Here is a 23,075-nt window from a genome sequence, read left to right as displayed (position 1 = left end):
ATCAAAGTGGCACAATGCGCCCCACTGTTGCATCAAAGAGATCCCCCCCGTCTCTCATTAAGCTGGGTGCAAAGAAGCTTTCCCCTTTGAAGACCTTCTCATCTGAAATCAGCAGTTTCCCACTGACAAGATAAAGTAGCTATAGCGTTTCTCATTGCGGCGTTGATGTACAGGCAGACTGTGAGCTGTCTCCACCAAAGCAGTGCATTATTGCAGGACTCTTTCGCTGTTCACGGTGAATATATGTAGTGAAGTGTGAGAATGTGGCTTGTAAACAAAACACCTTGTGAGTCATTTGAGTCGTACATGTGTAGCTGTTGAGAAGAAAATTATTTATCATGCAGAGTGTAGCTTTTTAATGGAATACATTTATGCCTGTGACTTAAGGTTTTAAAAGCTTTTCTGCAGCTAATTTGTGTTAAGGCACTTCATTAAAACCTCTAAGAAATATTCAGAGGAGTGAAAGCACAACAAGGATGCTGCCTAGTAATTAGTCTTGTAATGAGTATGTCGGTCACATAACACAGAGTGCTGGGGAAGCAGCACATTGATGTTTTAGCATGTCTCAGCATAAGCAAATCAACAGGATGTTTTATTAAATATGTTTTTTATCATATTTTAGGAGTTTGCATCTGTAATTTTGTCTCTATGTCAGGAGTTTGTCACAGCAGTGCAGGTTTATTTTAAGCTTTATGCCTCCTCTTTGCCTGTGCAGTTTGTCTCTCTTTTGTGGTGTGATTTTAAAAACTATTTATGATATTGAATTTAGTAGTTTTATAGCCATTGTCCTTGCAATTTAGGTCCAGTTGCTTTGGCGTCCTTGGAGGCGTTTCTCACATTACATTGAAACATGAAGCAATTAAGTGTCGCTAGATGGAATTCAACTTGGCATCAGCCACCTCTGTGTTTGTAGTGTGTTTCTGAGATAATGAAGTAATAATATTTGGTATCCTACTGGGGGAAGAAAAGTGTCTATTTTTTATGATTTTGGATATTAAAACTCACAAGATTATTTTAAGCTAATGAATGATACCGCACGAGCATAAAGTAACACGCCGCACTGAGTCGGTTTTTGCAGTATTATTGCATTTTTAGCATGAAATGAAATAATAGGAGTGTGTTAATGTGTTGCATAAGTGTACAATAGAGCAAGAAAAGGGAAATTGGGTGTTTTTTATGTTAACATTAATGCAATTTTAGAGAAGAACAGCCTTTGTCACTGCCTCAAAACATCTATATAATTAATGTCTTAATATCTACTGGAATAAGCATGCAGTTTAGCCGTTTGCCGGAAGACTGACGACTTCCCTGCCGTGTTGTCTGTGTTTTGTCAGCGACTGTCAGCAGATGGAATTCGGTAGTATGTGGTTGCCCTGGAGATGAGATAAAGGTTGTACCCAGGGGGCTTTGCTTGATGGTGACTGACAGCTTTGGTCCTTTCTTACACCTCTCACGCTGGGCACTAACTGGGGTTCTCCATCCTTTTCTGGGTGGTCAAACCTGTATAGCAGGAAGGTACATCATGTGTCTTTCACCTTTCCATCTATGTGTGCCTGCTGTGAGAGGAATCATTAGTGCAGGTCAAGTACAGATTCAGGAAAATTGCATGTGGAGTGAGATAAAATGTTTACTAATTATGATATACTTTCAAGACGCTATTTTAAAGTGCTGGTGTTGAAGGGTGTATAATTTCAATAATCGGCTGTGCTCTTTGTTCCTCATGCTGCAGTGGCTCTTTTCCTTTTCTTACTTCCATGTTACTTTGTTTCAGGTATGCTTTGTTTCTTCTTATTGCTCCCCTGAACAACACAGTTCCTTTTCACCACGTGTACTGAAAGCAGTGTGCACCAAACGCCTGCTGCTGTCAGAGGAGATGTAGTAAGATGCAATATCTGGGGAACCATGAAGACTCCTATATACCCAACAAAGGAGCTTTTTTCCTGGCCTTTATTCCATATTTTTTTTCCATTTTCCTCTATAATGGAAGCTAATCTGGGCTGCTGCTCTATGTTCTTGTATAGTGTCGCCCATGAGATGTTATTTACTGTGATCATTGCAAAATAGCCAGCAATGACAGGACAAGAGTGCACAGAGCAGCATAAACATGATAACTTTAGTACTTTTTTGTTGTTTTATTCCATTAACTTGACTTGCCTTGTCCTTGAGTTTTCTATAATTTGATTTGGCTACAGTGTGGCTAATCAATATTGTGTTATTGCCAACATCTTTAACAACTGGCTGTCTAAAATAAAATGTGTATATTTGGATGCAAATTACGAAGCATTGATATTTAAACCAATAAAAGACTAGGAAAGCAAGTTTTTTGTTTGTATTGTTTCCACTGAAACTTTTAAATGTGCAACCTGGAAAGTGTTTGCACTGATTATGCCTTTACTGCTTGCCTAAGGATAAAAAATTAAGCTGTTCATTTATCTTCCTTTATGCTGATTCTCTTTCCATTTATCTTTGCTGCTCGGTCCTGTGATCACTTTAAGTGAGGCGGTTTCTTTGTAAATGCCTGAGTAATATTTTCTGCAATACCCATAAGTGAGCTGAGGGCCAAAATCATTTGTGTCAATTCCCAAACTTAGTAAATAATGCATATAAATAGAAAATAAATCAAATAAATAGTTGCGCCAGGTCTTTTTAAAGCAGTGCCCTAATTATAATATGGTACATTTATGTAAATATTCACAGTGAGATATGGTGACAACAGAACTAGCAAGCATCATTGTGTATGCAAACTGCTGCTGAATGTTATGGCTGATATCGTTTGCTGCAGTTTAAAGTTGAGATGTGAAAGTGAGTTGACTTTTTAAACTTTTCTGCTGAGGGTGAAGAAAAATTCAGCTCCTTGGATCACACTGACCCAATATAAACACATATACTACCAGTCAAAAGTTTTAGAAAGCCCCAATTTTTCCAGTTTTGTTACTGAAATTGAAATCTAGGTACTTCTGCAATAGAGTTAGAAGAACTTTCTGAAGTATATTTGATTTCCATTGTGGAAAGAATTCCACGAGTGTGTTCAGCTGTTGTATCTGCCAAAGGTGGCTACTTTGATGAGGAAAACGTTTTGAATACATTTTGGTTTCTAAATCGATTTTTTGTTGTAACTTCATTTGTTCTGTGCTTTCATTTCCGAGTACAATGAGACATTAACATGCATAACTTCCAATAAAAAAGTGGAAAAATTGGGGTGTTCTGAAACTTTTGACCAGTAGTGTACATTATGAAATACAGTTAGAAAATACTAATAATATCACATTTTAGTGAAGTTTGAAACAATGAAAACAAGAAAAACACTCAGTGTAGTACTCCACCAAGGCTGCTCAGTCGTATCATTCATGATTTGATTTGATTTGATTTTTTTTTTTTTTTTTTTTTAACTTTAAAACGGGTCAGTTTGACTCGCAACATAACGGGAGGGTTAACATTGCACAGATTTTTGTCCGTATTGCACAGATTTCTCAATAAGTACAAAAATAACGATATTGCACATGTCAGTGGTATTGCACAGATTTCATCATGAGTAGAAATACTGATAGAGAAGTAGAAAGTAGAAAAATAATATTATTGCACTGATTTTAGTAGATGTAGAAGAATTTATAATGATACAGAGTTTTAAATGTGCAGAATATCCATAATTACAGATATGAACGTGTGGATATTGCACCAAAAATTCTCACACTTACATTAAATACATTCATTGCTACACTTTATATTTCTCTTCCTCTGTGGCTGCATTATTTAAAGCCAGTAAAATGTACAGGATCCAGCTGTGAGGAGTGAAAGAGGTCGACCACTCACTTACTTATAATAATGCACATTATTTCAGAAGGCGCTAAGTGTTCTCCGTCAGTTCTCTGGCAGCTCCAAGTGAGTTGAGTGAGTAACTATCCAAAAATATTGTAATGCAGTATTTTTCAGTAATGGAGAAACCAGGCACCGTCCCACCTCTGGGTTCGCTTGTTCTCCCGGAGCTGTGTCAACCACATCTCCCCCGAGCCCCCTGGCACTGGAGTGCTATCAAAGCCTAATGGGAGCTGCAGCTTTGAAATGCTAATGAAAAAATAATCTTTTTTAAATGACAAGGTGTTCGGAATTAATCACAGAGTACAGTAACGTCTGACATGCCATCATCTCCTTAGCGTGTGCCCGTCGTGGCAGCCAAGAATGCTCATGGGTGTGATTGATGTTTAAAAGAAGGAAAACAACCTCAAAAATGAGTGCACCTTTTTAAAACTTTAAGAGACTAATGGATCCAGAGGCTGCTGGAAATTTAAACCCCATTCGTTTTCGATTCCTCACTTTCATATATGAATGTTTTTCTACAAAATTCCTTCTTTTTGTAAACAAATGGAGCCAGTCTTCTCAAATGTGAAATGTTTTCCTAATGCAAGTGGCCCGAAACTGTCTGATTAAAGAGCAAGTGAACCAGACTAATTGGACCGCATCAGATTAAATTTCAATTAAAGAAAGTTAGTAGAAGCTCTCCACTGACACATTAGACTTGGCACTGAGTGGCCGGTAGTTGACATTATTTTGGAATTCACTTACAAACTAATTAGCACAAAGAAAGCAACGATCAGATGAAACTATTGATGTAGTTATTATCTTTTACGGTGGTGTTCCTGTGTTTTTAGTGATGGCTGTAAGGAAACAATGCATCCGGCTGAGTGCAACATTGTTTTGAGAAGGTGGGGCCCGTCAGAGCTAAAAGATCATCCATTATTGATGATGCTGCGAGCACATCCAAACAACTGCAGCTCAGTATTGATCTCAAATCTGCAGCTTTACAGCCAAAGTAGGAATGATAGGAGCACATCAATGGCATGATGCATCTTGTGTAAATGTTCCGCTCAGTGGCACCCGGCTTTTACGCCTGACCCCAGCAAGTGGTCAGGCGTACTCAAGATAGTATGTCTGACCACGATAGTGCGGATATCTTTAAGAGGCTTTCAGTCTGTGGTATCACTGAGTAAAAGCCTCGTTAGTCTCTTTCTAAAATACATTGAAATACAATCCAACAATTCCGGCTGTTGGGTATAGAAAAATACTTACTGAGAAATATCACATGATTCTTTTTTATCAGGCTTTCAAAGCAATTTATGATTCTGTGGAGATGAAACCATTGATTTCTTTTTTTTGTGGGCTTTTAAGGATAGTTTGTACATTGGAAAGGGCTGGTAGATGACCTATTGTTGCCACAGCTGGATAAGTTTCAACACAGTATCCGTTATGGACTTTCTAACATCCTCGTATAGACAAGTTCTAGCAAATAGAAGCAATTGAAAAGTTAGCAATTTTCTAACTTTCTTCAGTGGTTTCTTTTGTTGTAGTTAATAAAATGTATGTATTATTAATTAAGTCACAATGAGCCTTATTATTCATTGAAAAATGTCTGACTACTACCCTTAATGTTGCTGCTTTTTTGGGCATCATTTACATTGTGCTTTCATTGTAGAAACAGTGTATGGGATCTTTCTTCAGGCAATAAAGCAACATACAAGCACAAACAATATAAAAATTGTGTGATCATACATGTCCATGCATTATGTAAACTTACAACCTTCAAAACAGCTACTGCAGTTTAGTTTCAGGCGCACAAAGTACAATCTATCACAGCTTCAACCACTATTTTTCCCGTATAGTAATTAATGAGCCTTCTATCACAGTATCAGCCATATAGCTCCCGCTGTATCGCTCATTTCTCACTTTCCAGACAAGAGTCTTTTAAGTTCACAGTTGTTTGAAGTGAAGACATGACTGCTGATGAGAGAAAAAAGAAAGCGAGAGGCAATTAGTGACTCATTGTCAACAATGGATATGAGGGAAAAATGTGTACATTTAAAGCGTGGGCTGACAGCTTAAATGTCAGAATATTTTAGAATCTCCGTCCTGTTTTGTTTTTAATTAAAAATCCAGCTGAAATATTGTTAAAAGCCTCCCTTGCATACTGAAGCTTCACCTCGCTCTTATAACTATGAAGCGGGCGGCTTTCCCCTCTGCAAACCCACACACAACCTTCATGTAGCTGAGGTATGAAACAAATTGAAACCAGGTGTGTAATAAAAAGTAAAATAGAGTTATCATGCACTTGGTAGGTGACATGCATGTCAGAACTGTAATTACTTTGCCTTAAAAAAAAACAAACTTTAATTGCTTTTTCCTTCTGACATGTTTGATTTTCAGTTTGACAAATGACTTTTCTCATAACTGCCGTCAGATCCTCGTCTGATTTCTATCGTGCATATCCTTTAGTGGTTTCTACTGCAGATCTGTGTTTTAGAAATTGTCTTAATGCTTTGTTTTACTCTCTAATTTAGTGTTTGCTTCTGTCTTGTCTTGTACAGTAGTTAGAACTTACTTCCCTATTATAACTCTGTGCTATAATAAAAATGTGATCAATAATTAAAAATTGGACTCTCCGTTTTCCTCTCTGAAAATTCTTTAATGAACTCATACATGTTGTTATTTCAGAGAGGAAAAAACTGTCTGAAACCATAAAAATCAGTAGCTGAGTTCACACGTTATGCCTTGATGTTGCCTAATTGGGAAAGAAAAAGTAAGTTTTTTTTTTTCTTTTTTTTTTTTATACTTCACTTGAACTTTTGGAAAATGTCCAAATTAAAGCACTTTTAATAACTAAAAATGACTACCAGCATGAAATTAAGCCCATTTTATCATTGAGGTTTTTAAGCTAGAAAAGGTTAATACCAGTAATTATAGGTTACGGTGAGATGTTTGATATATCAGTCTATTTTGTTGGTTGCTGTTTTTTTTTTTTTTTTGTCTTTGGCTATTCCATGGATAAAAGAAATAAAGTGGGAGTTTTTATTATTTTTTTTATATTAGGCAACGGTCATCCTGGAAATGACAACAATGCAGAGAGTATTAGATAACAGGTTGTTAAAGCAATTCTTGAGTGGACATGTCACACTCTAGTTGACTCATCGCCACAAACAATCAGCCAATTGTGGCTCAAGTCGAAGGTACCAGACTGTGTATGTGAAGAAAACTTTTAAAGAAAAGTCAGCTGTGACTTCCTTGGATCTTTGTGTTACTCAGACTGTGCTGCCTGTGGCTCTGAACAGTAGGATGACAGCAGAGTTTGATGCAGTGATTTGTTCCTGGCTTCCACATCAGACCTTTGGAAATGTGTTTTGACTGACGTGCACCTTTAGCTGACATCTACTCCACAGCGGTCGTTGCTGAGGCTCATTGGTGCTGTAGAGGCCAGGCAAATGGACAAACAAATCGCTTGGACAAAGTTGAAATAGACGCAGCACATGACTACAACATGGCATTGCTGCATTGGTAAACTTCAGTTGGTTAAATTCATTTAGAGGCCATCGTCGAATCGTTTCAAAGACCACAGAGATGACTTTTTTCCACTAACATACCAGGCAAGGCTCACATTTATTCAGCTGGAAACTTGTGGAATGCAAAAAATATTATGTCAAATGTCACTCTTCAAAATGTAACACATTTTATTACAACGGAACTCCTGGAATGCCATAAACACCACAGATTTATATCTAGCAGCGAGAGTATCCAACGGTGGAATTTTTAATCTATGTACTCTTTATCATTTTTGACACAGCAGTTCGTCTGGGCTTAATTTTTCCGGACAGATCCAAGTATTATGATCTATGGTTGAGTGATAAAGTAAATATAGCTGATATTGCAGCCACTCACACAGCTGCTATTGAATGAATGTCAGTGGGCATAGAGTCGGACAGTCAGCAGATCAAAAAAGCGCGTTCTTTTGCTCTTCTGCCGTCTAAAGGTGTCAAAGCACCAGTCATTCTGAGTTCTATTACGCTGTTGATACAGTTGTGCTTAATAGCAAACTTTAACAGTGGAACTGCTGAGTTAGTCACTAAAAACACTGCTTTATTCCCAAAGGGAGAAACTGCATCTTTACCAGCGAATACAAATCAATAAATACGATGAACTACACTTAAAGGATATAATGCTGCGCTTGAATTTTCTCTGTTGTCTTTCTAGTCACCTTTTTACCAACTTGTCAGCGGTTGAAGAGTTGTTTTATCATGTAAATGCTGTGCTGACATACTGGTCCCTGTGACTTTTCAGTCACACAGAATTCTTTTCTGTGGCCTTTTCCAATGTGGGAATTTTGTGACCTCTGACTGAACTTGTACCGGTGTCACGGGTTCTGCTTTTGGTTCTGTACCATGTAGCCGTAACCCCAGTTTCACTTCTGTGTGAACGTTTCTTGTTTTCTTAATGAGGAACAGAGTACAGCTCATTTTATCCAATGACTTACACGAGACGCCTCCTAGTTTGTGAAATCCAACGAGAAACTAAAGCAGAACCAACTACTTTTGCCTACAAGTTTTCATAAAATTCAGGCTTAAGGTTCCAGATTATTAGGCTCCTGTGCTGTTAAAGCAGCTTATAATAAGTGTCTGCACAGGCCAAGTAGGCTACATTAAATTTGCTGCCTTTTGCACATATGTCAAACTGAGAAAGTGTCTGATTAATTTGTGCAATGCTTTATCTGATGCTCAGGCCCTCTGATTTTTTTTTTTTCAGATCTTTCTGCTGCTGTCCAAAAGTTCTCCCAGTCCCTTCAGGAGTTCCAGTTTGAGTGCATAGGTGACGCAGAGACGGATGATGAGGTGAACATTGGTAAGTTCACATTAATAAGGCCCAGGAGGCTACGTATCTCTCTCTAGTCTTTCATCTCCTTCCTCACCTGAATCAGAACCTTTTCTGACATTTCTGTAAAGGTTCTTGAGGGAGAACAATTGACTGTTTCCTACATGTGCTATGACAGCTAATGTCCTCTGGGTGAGGATGAAGTTACCAACATATGCAATTATATTTAAGCAGTTTTCCATCAGTGAAAGTAGCTAATAAAGAGGAGAAAACGCTGCAGAAAAATTCAGCATACCCTACAAACTCTTAGAATGAGATCTGACTTTAAGTATGGATCTTACAGTTGTCTGCTATGCATGTATAATTAATGCTATTGATTTGCTTATGATGCTTTCCCTGTATCTTTTCTGGCCTGTAAGAGATCAAAGGGACTAATTGTGATCAGTGTCAGAGATTAATGGAGGTGCAAACCTTCCAGCCTCCAACAGGAATATGAAAGCAGCTGTGCAGAGGGCCTCTTTGGCTCTAATGGGCTGGACTCCCAGTCTGGCCTATCAGTCCTCCTCTTTTTTTTTTTTTTTTTTTTTGCGCTGCTCATTATCCCCAGCTTGAGTCCTTCACTCCATGGAGCTGTAGACTGCTGAATTACTGTCCATCTGTGAGGGCTAGACGGGATATCGACCTCCTCTACATGAGGCTGTAATGTTCATCTGAATGCTAAATGAATAGTCCTTTTTTTTCCCCTTTTTTTCTCACAAAGCTTCCGCGACTGTATGATGGCCGCGAGTGCAGGAGACCAATTATGCTTATTGGAAAAATCTGCACCCAAATCCAAGCCTCATTAGAATAAAGCTCAGTTTAATTGGAGGCAATGCTCCCCTTCCTTGGCCTTCAATCAAGGATGTGTTGATCTCAGATTGGACAATGGATATTTTAGCTGTCCACCTGTAGCTGAACTGTCTCTATATTTGCAATGCAAGCCACCGGCATAATAAAAACGGTTCAAATGGCAGTTCTGTGCCATCTGTTGGCAACCGATTAATAGACTCTCTTTTTTTGATAGTGACTGTCAAAATTCATCAGGCGGGTATTAAATTAAGATCAACATATGAAGCTGAAAATGCAAACTGCCATGATGTTGTTTAACAGTGTGCAAAATTCCCTTGCATCCACATTGCACAAGTTCTGGCTGCGTAATCGAACCACTGTTTTGTAAGCACTGATGTCAAGTGTTCCTTCCTCACATTCCTCCGCTATGTTTGCTCACTGTCTTGGAGAGAAAAGGCCATGATTACTATTTGAGGGGGAAAAAATGAAACAGCCTGTTGAAATCAATCTAGTCATCAATGAAACTGAGCTTTCTGACAGACATAGCCAGACCCTTGCGTGAATGCCAGCCATGGTCTTGATGCAGTATTGGTGTAGTTCACTTTGATGCTCCCAACTTCCCCCCCGTAACATCAGGATCCTGTATGTGCTGCCAGACGGGTTCACCTGACCTTTTATTGATTCCACTCTATGACTTCCTGCAGTGACATTCACATTCCACGCCAGTTATGTAGGAATCAATGGGGCCAAAAGATTGATGTGGCTATAGAAATTTAAATTTTTAGAAAAGTTACAGGCCCCTCTCTCAGAAGGTCAATCCTTCAGTCTCCAAGAACAGCTCAGAGCCTTGTGGGGTGGAACAAGTCAGACGAACACGAGTCTAGACCAGAAGAGTTAAATACCAAGCAGTAAGGCAACATTTTAGCCCATGGAATTAAAAAACATAAGCACACAACTCTTATTATAACATGCAGAGAAAAATGTGCACATAAAGGAAATGTTTTTATTTTCCTGTAAGCTTATCATCCTTATTTGTTCATTGTTCAGGCACTAAATTTGATTTCGTTCAGTGATTCATCAGGGCTATTGCCTTCCTTCCATTTACCAGTGACTGATATGCAAGCTATAACCTCACTTTGACTCCCATTTCCTTTCTTCAGAGTCTAATCTTGTCCCATCAGCAGTTCCAGCTGTGCCCTTTACCCCCCGAGAGGTTTGCACCGTTGATAAAGGAGCTGGTAGCGTTAATAGGAGGCCAGGCTGCCTGCAGGATCACTGGCACAAAATCATTGCTCCCTGGTCTTTAAAAGCTTTGGTGTGTAAATGGACCACAGGTGTCTAAGATGATGCATGAGTTCCCATGCCAGGCTGTCAGCGACGATAATGATGTTACTGTTTTGGCAAGCAGAGCAGCTCGACCGCTGCTAAATGGCTGGACACAGGGTGACACAGGGGCTGACCAACGGGGGCCACATTGTATCTGGCCCTCTATTTAATGAAGCTGTGAAGCTATCAAGGCACAGTTCTCTGGCAAATAAGGTTCGATATATTGTATGCTGAATTCATCTGGCGCTGCAGAATGTAATATAGGCCTCTGAAGTATAGCCCAGATGGCGTGAGCATATCTCCACCGCATCACTCGCCCCGACACTGTGACTGTAAATTGTAGAGCCTAGCAGGGGAAGAAAATAAAGGGAAGCAATCAGTGGGTTCCATTCAATTGAAGTATTGTTTTTTACTGCTAGTCTTGGTTTTAAATTGGACAGCTGCATGCTTTTATTAGGCTGTAAAATGTGCTTCACTGAAAGGTCTGAAGCTGCGGTGCAAATACTGTAAACATTTTAGCACCATGCTACAGAGCTTGTAGGGTGCCAGGAACATCTGATGTCTAACGACCACTGTGCCACTGAGTTGTTGTTTTTTTTTTTTTTTAATACCTTTTTTTATCATCTGAATGAAGCAACAGAGTGGTTCACTGTGTGTACTTGATCAACGGGGAACATATTGTAGATGATTGCGGCGTACATGTTGTTGCTTTTATTGACCAAACAGCCAGTATTTCACCTTTAATATGGTGATCTCTCTCTGTGTTTCAGCCCAGTCATTCAAAGAGTTCTCCCAGTTGTTGAACACTGTTGAAGAAGAGAGAAGACGCTTGGTGAGTATGCAATTTAAAAAACAAGATTGCAAAAGAAATTGTTAGGTTTTTTTATTGTGTCCCTTGATTAAAGGCACTAATTACAAATTGATATAAAACACCAAAACTACATAACAACACAAAATCACATATTGCACATGATCTAGTTTACATTTCTCTATTTTTAGGAGTTTAAAGCAACCCATGTTTACATAGGCAACCGCTTGTAATTTGAATAAGTGCATGTCAAATCTCGCAGCATGTCAGAAAGGCGGTGGTGTTGTCACTGTTACTGCTTTTAATACGGGCTGGACTTGCCCTTTACAACCAAGAAAATGGAGAAGAAAGTAGTTAAAAGATGGATTTAGTTGCTGTAATATCATTCATTGGTTTGTGAGCCTTGAATGTGGTATTTTAGCCGTTGCCGTCTTGGTTTTTTGAAACTGGACAGGGGTGGATTTGAGTGAGAACCTGAGAACACTAAGCATGTCCGTATAATAGTGACTTGCCACTCTTAAAGTAGCCACCATCCTGCTCGATGGTTTATTTTGCTCTGAATAGGGCAATAATTCAGAAAATTAATTTCATGTTGCTTTGCAAAAGACTTGAAACCAGCAGTTGAGACCATGAACTCATTAGGAAAATGTTTATTAAGGCAGTAAAGCAAATGAGAAGCAAGGTCATTTTCTCATTGACTTCTATACAATTAGACTCCTTTTTGCAACCAGAGGTGTCACCCCCTGCTGGATAGTAAAAGAATGTGGGTTTTATACACACTTTGTAGTTGTTGCAGATTTGAAAAGCTTTATTTTAACCTTAAACCTAATTAAACAGTGAGTGAAAGTAAAAACATAACTCTTATTTCTTTGCTTTGCTAAAGTCCAAACATTATGGTTTAAATTCTGATTTCATATCTAAAATGTATTGCCGTCAATATAGATAATGACCAACAAACGTAAAGTAAATTATGGCTGTGGTTACAGTGATAGATGCCATTAGGTTTTAGCCTGAACACTAATAATTATTCAGCTGCAATTTACAAAAATAAACGTGTAATTATGACAATTTGTTCCAAAACTAAATGAATTCTAATTCATACTGTCAATCCTTCCAACTCTGTTGTATACTGTTGTCCAGAAGATCACAGAAACTAATTGTACAACTTTGCAACCTTGGTTTTTGAGGACAGGAGCAATGAGTGAGAAACTAATAGACTTTGGAGAGCTTTTTCTTGCCAGATTTCTTCTTGTGTGTTTCAGATGATTGACAGCAAAGAGAGCATAGCATAATAAACAGTGTCAAACAATATGAAAATGCTGAGCGTAATCTCAATGAAACAGCAGCGGAACAGAGAAACTTTGGCAGAAGCAGTTAAAGGCTTCATGTTTTCTGTGATGGATTTTTGAGTTCAGATAATTTTAAGACGGCAGACATTGTTTTGTTTTTTTTTTTTCTATGTTGTACAAAAAGTGGCAGTTATGGCTCCAGTTGGCTGCTTTAAAGGTCGGAAAACAAGCCTCCAACTATGCTGAATGTCTCCAGACAAACCAGGCGTGACGTAAAGGGCAAGGGCAATGGAGGTGGGGGATGGAGGGCATATGTCCCAACGAATGTGGAAAAACTAGCACATCCTCCCCCCATCTCATACAATAATATGCACAAAAGACAAAAAAAGATGGTGTAAATATAATAAAAACGAAGTCATAACACCTTAAGGTAACCACTTCAACAACAACTGATTTGTGCTGTCATATTTGTATTAAATGGACGAGTATAGAGGGTAGACATACAAGATTTTAAGGTTTCTCGCCTTTCATTTTTTCCATTTTTCTTTCTCCAGACCAAACAGAACTGTCGACAGGATGTGTATATTCTCCTGCTTACCTTATTCAGAAAGGAATTGGTGCTCTATTCAAATACATTGAGGTTAGATTTAGCCTCAAACTCCACAAAATGTTTCAGAGTCACAGTGTGGATGTGAATAGATACAATAGAGCAGAACATGGAATGCTTTGTACTTCATCGATATACTCGTACATTGTGTTAAGATTTTCCTTATTTCCTTATTCTTTCTTATTTCACTGCAATTCTTCAATATTTTCACCTCTGTGAAAAAAGTGCCAATGGGTAAAGCTTTAAAACTACATCACATTTTTGAAAATTTGAAAAATAATTTTTGCACTTCACTTCAAGTTCACTTCAACAACTTTCACTGAGTTGCACTTTTAATGCAGAAAAAAGCCAGAGCTTGCACTCAGCATTTAATTAGTAAAAGTAGACGTCTTAGATGGTGGTACCTACCGAGAGATGTCTCAAGGCAGAGATTATCTTAGTCCACATACTTAAGCTGTGCATCTGATTTACCAAGTCTGATAACGCAAATGAGATCAGCTGCAGGTTGCCTGTCTTACGTTTTGTAACGACCTGAGACATTTTCATTGAGATTCCATGGAGGAGCAGACTAAAATTTTTTTCCAGACACTTTTTTTGTCCGGGGGTGAGTGTTTGATACTGACACTATTTAGTTTGAAGTTTAAATGTGACTTTAAGGACAAACACTCTGAGGTTTAAGGTGATTAGTGTGTCAGTATTGTGATTAAACTGCTAAAGGTTTTACAGTATAGCTGATCTGAATGGATATACACCGATTCTGTACTATGCATTGTACAGAGTAGCTCCTACAGTACTAGCTGCTAAAACACAGGCATGTCATACAGTTGTTGTAAAATTATGTGATGTCTCAATGTGAGCATTTCCCTCCTGACATCCAAAGCGCAGCTAAATTTTTATGATGGAAAGAGTTGCCCTTTGAAGATGTGGGTCACCTCTGTGCAGACTATGTAGCTTTATGGAATATTGTGTCAACCTAATCATTTAACAAGCATAAAGGCACCATTTATGTATTCATATCACTTATGGAGAGTGTTTTTTCCCCCTAGAAGCTCTGATCGTTGTAAATTTTTTACTTGCTGTAGATGAAACATTCCCTGTAACAAACGTGTCTGCCTCCACCACTAATATCAAGATATTTTAGCAAACGATGAAGAGCTTGGAAAGACAACATTCGTGTTTAGCATGGCTAAAAAAATTTAAAGTAGTTTGTTTCACTTCATTATTTTTTTATAATTTCTAACCAACACACATGAAGCATTTAAAATGCAAACACCATGATTACTCAGAACTGCTTCTTTATGTGCATACAGCACCATTTGTGACAAACTTAAATTGATCCTGGTCTTTATGTGCAAAGCACATGAAAGGAAATACAGCAAAAATTACCTCATGGAACTGGGTAGCCTGAAACTCCTGGACAACCTGAGACAGGCATTAAAGCTTGTTTACAAGATATTAACAGTATTTAGTATGTATAAAAATGTTCTGAATGGACTGATTATGTACACTACCGGTCAAAAGTTTTAGAATGCCCCAATTTTTCCATTTTTTAATTGAAATTCAAGTAGTTCAAGTCCAATGAATAGCTTGAAATGGTACAAAGGTAAGTGGTGAACTGCCAGAGGTTAACAAAAAGGTAAGGTTTCCCAAAACTGAAAAATAATGTACATTTCAGAATTGTACAGAAAGGACAACTTAAAGCTGTTCTGTAGCAATGGAGGTTGGAGGCTACCAAATCCTACACACACCATGGCACCATACCCTCGAGAGCATTATTAGAACAGTGTTGTACTGTAGAAAGTAGTGTGTTGCTGTAAAATGATGAGTAAAATGCAATTAACAATAGACGAGAGACAGACCATCATCAGACTTAAAATGTAGGTATTCCCTACAGAGAAATTTCTCAGAAAGTCAAGTTGCCAGTGAGTAGAGTTTCCTTCACCATCAAAAAGCTCAGAAACTGGGAGAAACTCTGACAGGAAGAGGTCTGGAAGACTCAAAGCCACAACAGAATCAGAAGACAAGTTTCTGAGAGTCAACAGCTTGGTGATAGGCGACTCACAGGACAACAATAGTGGTTGTAGTAAACAAGTCTCAGTTTCAACTGTAAACAGAAGACTTGGAGTTGCAGGTTTGACAGATGGAGTTGCAGCAAGAAAGCCATTGCTAAGACATCCAGATAAGAAAAAGAGACTTGCCTGGGCCATGAAACACCACCAATGAACTACTGAAGACTGGAAGCAGGTATTATGGACTGATGCATCAAAATTGGAAATCTTTGGTTTGTCATGTTCATCAGGATCTTTGTATGCTGTTGAGCAGGTGAGAGGATGGTTCCTCAGTGTGGGACATCAACTGTCAAACATGGAGGAGGAAGTGTGATGGTCTGGGGCTGTTTTGCTGGATCCAGGGTTGGTGACTTGTACAGAGTAAGAAGTAGCCTGAACCAAAACGACTACCACAGCATTCTGCAGCGCCATGCTTTACCCTCTGTAATTGAAAAATTGGGGTGTTCTAAAACTTTTAACCAGTATGTATGTAGATACCTGAGACTTTGTTGCTGTGATGTCTTAGTTGCTGCAAATTATGGAAGTTCCTCATCTCCTGAAGAAACTAAGATTCACAATTAGTTTATTTATATGTTGTGATTTGTGCCTCCAACAAGGTTTTGGCATGTGGCTTTGTTGTTGTTGTTGTTGTTGTAATGTTTTTTTGAGTGCACATCATGCAGGAAAATCAGACGGCAACGTCGGATATCTGTATGGCACAAAGACGCAACAGCATTTTACAGTTCACGTGTTTGCAGCATTTATATGCCTAAACAAGAGAAACAAAGAAACAAGACAGATACATATTAATGCAAGCGTTAGCAGGCTTATTTATTTATTTCTATGTTTTTAAAATCATCTCATTTCAAAGGGTGCAAGGAACGAGCCGAGATGACAAGCAGAGACAGGCCGAGCTGGATAAGAGAAATTAAATCACGCCACAGCTGAGTGGGAGGAAGCTGCAAGAGAACAACAAAATGCATGATTGCAAAGTAATGGAAATAAGTTAATAAATCAAAGCAGCCATAGCCACAGGATCTATAGGATGCTTTACTTCATTCATCTGTGTCTCACACACACACACACACACACACACACACAAGCAAACACTCACTCCCCCTCATCGCTCTGTACTTGCTTGAAAAACGCCTCCTTGCATCATCTCTTTTCGCTTCACCTGGCACTCTGTCTCATCAGATCTCAGGAATATGCAAGAAACGCCTCTGATCTCTGCACTTCCAGCTGATTTGAATGTTGGTGATGCAGGAAGAAAAACTTATTCTCTCCTTGTACAGATTTCAAACCTCTTGGGATACAAGTGCCGGCGATGTAGCTAATGTCATATGTAAACTTGGTATTTTTTTTTTGGGTCCCTTTGATATGAAAAGTGACTTTTTGATACAGTTTTCCAAGAAGTTTATACTTGGATGGTGCTTACTTTGAGCTGAAAGCAACCTTTTTTTTTCCTCCCCTTTTCTGCTCTTATAAATGAACTGTAAATTGCAAATGACTCACATGACTACTGGATGTGGAACTGTGATTGACACTGTTTAATAAGCTACAGCAGGTACTGTGCTCATTTTGAAGCTCATTTTTTACAGAAACAGGCTGGTTGTAACAAGTTCAGTGATTATGAGGCAGGTTGCCAGCCACTGAGCATATTTGGAGGCCTTACTTTCCAAAAACTGTCTCTCTCCTTCACAGTTATCACAGCAGCGCCACGTTGGCATGAATTGAGAACTAGTAAAAATAATTAGTAAATGGTCGTTTTTGCAGTATGTGCACATAAAGCGGTCTCATGATTATTGCCACAGTTGTAGTTTAGGCTTCCAGTGGTACAGTGCAGCTCTGCCCTTGGTTTAAATAAAAATTGACATTAGACAGAGCTTGATAATTGAACAAAACTTCATTATTTTACAGATCCATGACCCAGATAAGAAAAGGTTTGCCTGAAATATGTATGGCATGTATGTTTTTTGTTTTTTTTTTTAAATCATGATTGTTGCTCCTGTTGTTTTGCAATTTATCAACCCATATTAGATATTCACATTAACTGGTGTAAGCTCAGTCGGCAGCTTTAAAAGACTGCGATGGCTTCCTGTTGTTTTTAGGTTTAATTAACATTATGTAACTCCATAATACGGATGTCATATTTTGGAACTACAGGCTTCATATGACTCCAGATTGAACGACACCTTGCCAATTCTAAAATGAACCACAGCATTTACTCAGTTCATATTCTAAAAGTATTCTGCATGTTCCCTCACTGTTATGCTATTATGTGCTGGTGATTGCAAATAATATCAATGAATCCACGCAGACAGTAACCTTCCTGACTATATCCTACACACCCTATAATTTTCAAATACTGAAGAATTATGACAAACAGCTATTCAAGTGAGATCCAGCAATGTCATTTTTTCAAAAAGAATAGTTTCTCTTTTTGGGAAATGATGCAATAATTTCATCATACAGTAAAGTGTCAAAGCTGAAATGGCTCCAGTCATTGTGATCAGTGACAGTTCAGGAGGGTTTGAAATACCCTGATGAAAAAACATGTCATATTTCTCTTTTATCGTGTCCTTTTTGCAGGATAAACACAAAGAAAAACTTTCCACTTTAGATTTGAAAACAGCCAGCTGGACCGTTAACGTCATTCTGTACTATGAAGGTCAAACATCCAAGAGAAGTAACAGCTAAAACACATTTCTCAGCGTAGAGGGACTTTAAATCACTGTTGTATCAAGCAGGAATGAAATCTCTTTTAAAACACACAGACATGGATAATAGGCCATTTGGTGCTATCAGATTTATAACTGGTGTGTTTTTATACAGCTGATAAATAATTCATTGTTTTTGTTAGAAAATACACATTGAAGGCAACAAGCTAATTATTTAGGCTCCATTGGGAATAAAAGAATACAAAATGGACTTTTCACTTCATGACTTCGAGCAAACAGTGAGCTGCTGCACTGTTATCAAATCCTTGTATTCATTAGTTTTTGTAACAAAAAATAAAATCAAGCCGAGACCCAACAGAGAATTTGAGGGGGAAAAAAACGAAACAAACAAAAAAAACAAAACAAAACAAAAAAAACAAGAAACTTCTAAGGAGGCTTTTATGTTGTTTGTTTACTCTCTGGCATTTATTTTGAAAGTGAACACAGTTTGTTGTACAGAGAATTAAATTTTTTTCCTGCTGTTTGTGCTGATTTTTGACAGCTGTATCAGTGTAATATATTATGACATTTACAAACCGCAGATGTGTATCTTTAAGTGAGCTGCAAATATACAAAACGAAGGATGACAACATGCAAAATACAGTGTAAAACTGATTTAAAAACTAACAGTTTGGGTTTGCCGTGTTAAAAAATAAAGGCTCCACAGTAGGAACTTGACTCAACAAAAGTCATTTCATTTCCTTGGAGGTTCAAATCTTATATTTCCGCAATACTTTGTATTTCCAACTTTCAGATTTCTATTGAAAGATTCCATCCTCCTCGGCATGGAGGACACCAAATTTCAGGAGAGATGTGCTGCCGTTACCCAGAGACATTTTTTTTTTCTGATGCTCTTTGCTGGAGGGCTTGCTATTGGATTCAAGCAAGGCAACATACTTGGCCAAATCACATTTTTCACTTTTTTTTCTTCTTTAGAAACTCTTGTGTGATTTTGGCACTGTGCTTGATCATTATCATGCTACAATATTCCTCCTCTACCAAGCTACTGCAGCCTGGGAGTCATATTGTCAGCCAGTATTCTGCAATATCCGCAAGCATTCATGGTGCCATCTATAAATGCCATCTCCCCAACACCTTGTGGAGTCATGCAGCTCCATATCATCACGCTTCCATCTCTGTGTCACCCCCTGCTGGATAGTAAAAGAATGCGGGGTTTATACACACTGTAGTTGTTGCAGATTTGAAAAGCTTTATTTTAACCTTAAACCTAATTAAACAGTGAGTGAAAGTAAAAACATAACTCTTATTTCTTTGCTTTGCTAAAGTCCAAACATTATGGTTTAAATTCTGATTTCATATCTAAAATGTATTGCCGTCAATATAGATAATGACCAACAAACGTAAAGTAAATTATGGCTGTGGTTACAGTGATAGATGCCATTAGGTTTTAGCCTGAACACTAATAATTATTCAGCTGCAATTTACAAAAATAAACGTGTAATTATGACAATTTGTTCCAAAACTAAATGAATTCTAATTCATACTGTCAATCCTTCCAACTCTGTTGTATACTGTTGTCCAGAAGATCATGGAAACTAATTGTACAACTTTGCAACCTTGGTTTTTGAGGACAGGAGCAATGAGTGAGAAACTAATAGACTTTGGAGAGCTTTTTCTTGCCAGATTTCTTCTTGTGTGTTTCAGATGATTGACAGCAAAGAGAGCATAGCATAATAAACAGTGTCAAACAATATGAAAATGCTGAGCGTAATCTCAATGAAACAGCAGCGGAACAGAGAAACTTTGGCAGAAGCAGTTAAAGGCTTCATGTTTTCTGTGATGGATTTTTGAGTTCAGATAATTTTAAGTCGGCAGACATTGTTTTGTTTTTTTTTTCTGTGTTGTACAAAAAGTGGCAGTTATGGCTCCAGTTGGCTGCTTTAAAGGTCGGAAAACAAGCCTCCAACTATGCTGAATGTCTCCAGACAAACCAGGCGTGACGTAAAGGGCAAGGGCAATGGAGGTGGGGGATGGAGGGCATATGTCCCAACGAATGTGGAAAAACTAGCACATCCTCCCCCCATCTCATACAATAATATGCACAAAAGACAAAAAAAGATGGTGTAAATATAATAAAAACTAAGTCAGAACACCTTAAGGTAACCACTTCAACAACAACTGATTTGTGCTGTCATATTTGTATTAAATGGACGAGTATAGAGGGTAGACATACAAGATTTTAAGGTTTCTCGCCTTTCATTTTTTCCATTTTTCTTTCTCCAGACCAAACAGAACTGTCGACAGGATGTGTATATTCTACTGCTTACCTTATTCAGAAAGGAATTGGTGCTCTATTCAAATACATTGAGGTTAGATTTAGCCTCAAACTCCACAAAATGTTTCAGAGTCACAGTGTGGATGTGAATAGATACAATAGAGCAGAACATGGAATGCTTTGTACTTCATCGATATACTCGTACATTGTGTTAAGATTTTCCTTATTTCCTTATTCTTTCTTATTTCACTGCAATTCTTCAATATTTTCACCTCTGTGAAAAAAGTGCCCATGGGTAAAGCTTTAAAACTACATCACATTTTTGAAAATTTGAAAAATAACTTTTGCACTTCACTTCAAGTTCACTTCAACAACTTTCACTGAGTTGCACTTTTAATGCAGAAAAAAGCCAGAGCTTGCACTCAGCATTTAATTAGTAAAAGTAGACGTCTTAGATGGTGGTACCTACCGAGAGATGTCTCAAGGCAGAGATTATCTTAGTCCACATACTTAAGCTGTGCATCTGATTTACCAAGTCTGATAACGCAAATGAGATCAGCTGCAGGTTGCCTGTCTTACGTTTTGTAACGACCTGAGACATTTTCATTGAGATTCCATGGAGGAGCAGACTAAAATTTTTTTCCAGACACTTTTTTTTTCCGGGGGTGAGTGTTTGATACTGACAGTATTTAGTTTGAAGTTTAAATGTGACTTTAAGGACAAACACTCTGAGGTTTAAGGTGATTAATGTGTCAGTATTGTGATTAAACTGCTAAAGGTTTTACAGTATAGCTGATCTGAATGGATATACACCGATTCTGTACTATGCATTGTACAGAGTAGCTCCTACAGTACTAGCTGCTAAAACACAGGCATGTCATACAGTTGTTGTAAAATTATGTGATGTCTCAATGTGAGCATTTCCCTCCTGACATTCAAAGCGCAGCTAAATTTTTATGATGGAAAGAGTTGCCCTTTGAAGATGTGGGTCACCTCTGTGCAGACTATGTAGCTTTATGGAATATTGTGTCAACCTAATCATTTAACAAGCATAAAGGCACCATTTATATATTCATATCACCTATGGAGAGGGGTTTTTTTTCCCCCTAGAAGCTCTGATCGTTGTAAATTTTTTACTTGCTGTAGATGAAACATTCCCTGTAACAAACGTGTCTGCCTCCACCACTAATATCAAGATATTTTAGCAAACGATGAAGAGCTTGGAAAGACAACATTCGTGTTTAGCATGGCTAAAAAAATTTAAAGTAATTTGTTTCACTTCATTATTTTTTAATAATTTCTAACCAACACACATGAAGCATTTAAAATGCAAACACCATGATTACTCAGAACTGCTTCTTTATGTGCATACAGCACCATTTGTGACAAACTTAAATTGATCCTGGTCTTCATGTGAAAAGCACATGAAAGGAAATACAGCAAAAATTACCTCACGGAACTGGGTAGCCTGAAACTCCTGGACAACCTGAGACAGGCATCAAAGCTTGTTTACAAGATATTAACAGAATTTAGTATGTATAAAAATGTTCTGAATGGACTGATTATGTACACTACCGGTCAAAAGTTTTAGAATGCCCCAATTTTTCCATTTTTTAATTGAAATTCAAGTAGTCCAATGAATAGCTTGAAATGGTACAAAGGTAAGTGGTGAACTGCCAGAGGTTAACAAAAAGGTAAGGTTTCCCAAAACTGAAAAATAATGTACATTTCAGAATTGTACAGAAAGGACAACTTAAAGCTGTTCTGTAGCAATGGAGGTTGGAGGCTACCAAATCCTACAGCTGTCCCAACTTTTTTTGATTACTTACAACCCCCTGTGTCTACATAAAATTAGTGTTGGAACACACCATGGCACCATACCCTCAGGAGCATTATTTGAACAGTATTGTACTGTAGAAAGTAGTGTGTTGCTGTAAAATGATGAGGAAAATGCAATTAACAATAGAAGAGAGATAGACCATCATCAGACTTAAAATGTAGGTATTTCCTACAGAGAAATTTCTCAGAAAGTCAAGTTGCCAGTGAGTAGATTTTCCTTCACCATCAAAAGGCTCAGAAACTGGGAGAAACTCTGACAGGAAGAAGTCTGGAAGACTCAAAGCCACAACAGAATCAGAAGACAAGTTTCTGAGAGTCAACAGCTTGGTGATAGGCGACTCACAGGACAACAATAGTGGTTGTAGTAAACAAGTCTCAGTTTCAACTGTAAAGAGAAGACTTGGAGTTACAGGTTTGACAGGTGGAGTTGCAGCAAGAAAGCCATTGCTAAGACATCCAGATAAGAAAAAGAGACTTGCCTGGGCCATGAAACACCACCAATGAACTACTGAAGACTGGAAGCAGGTATTATGGACTGAAGAATCAAAAGTGGAAATCTTTGGTTTGTCATGTTCATCAGGATCTTTGTATGCTGTTGAGCAGGCGAGAGGATGGTTCCTCAGTGTGGGACATCAACTGTCAAACATGGAGGAGGAAGTGTGATGGTCTGGGGCTGTTTTGCTAGATCCAGGGTTGATGACTTGTACAGAGTAAGAAGTAGCCTGAACCAAAACGACTACCACAGC

The 23,075-nt window shown here is 38.2% G+C and overlaps 1 protein-coding gene across 5 annotated transcripts in view; it reads left to right on the top strand.

The window, feature by feature from the left end:
• LOC111575400 (rho GTPase-activating protein 42) overlaps window positions 1-23,075 on the top strand; it is a 71,595-nt gene that overhangs the window by 10,083 nt on the left and 38,437 nt on the right. For all 5 annotated transcript variants that reach the window (XM_055012388.1, XM_023280487.3, XM_055012386.1 and 2 more), the window contains exons 2-3: window positions 8,563-8,658; window positions 11,553-11,614. In XM_055012388.1, coding sequence (XP_054868363.1) covers window positions 8,563-8,658; window positions 11,553-11,614 — 158 coding nt within the window. The remainder of the gene's footprint in view (window positions 1-8,562; window positions 8,659-11,552; window positions 11,615-23,075) is intronic.

The sequence above is a fragment of the Amphiprion ocellaris genome, chromosome 7, assembly GCF_022539595.1.
Source record: "Amphiprion ocellaris isolate individual 3 ecotype Okinawa chromosome 7, ASM2253959v1, whole genome shotgun sequence".
Lineage (NCBI taxonomy): Eukaryota > Metazoa > Chordata > Actinopteri > Pomacentridae > Amphiprion > Amphiprion ocellaris.
Note: the sequence above shows the minus strand (reverse complement) of the source record. Positions and strands in the feature narration are given on the sequence as shown.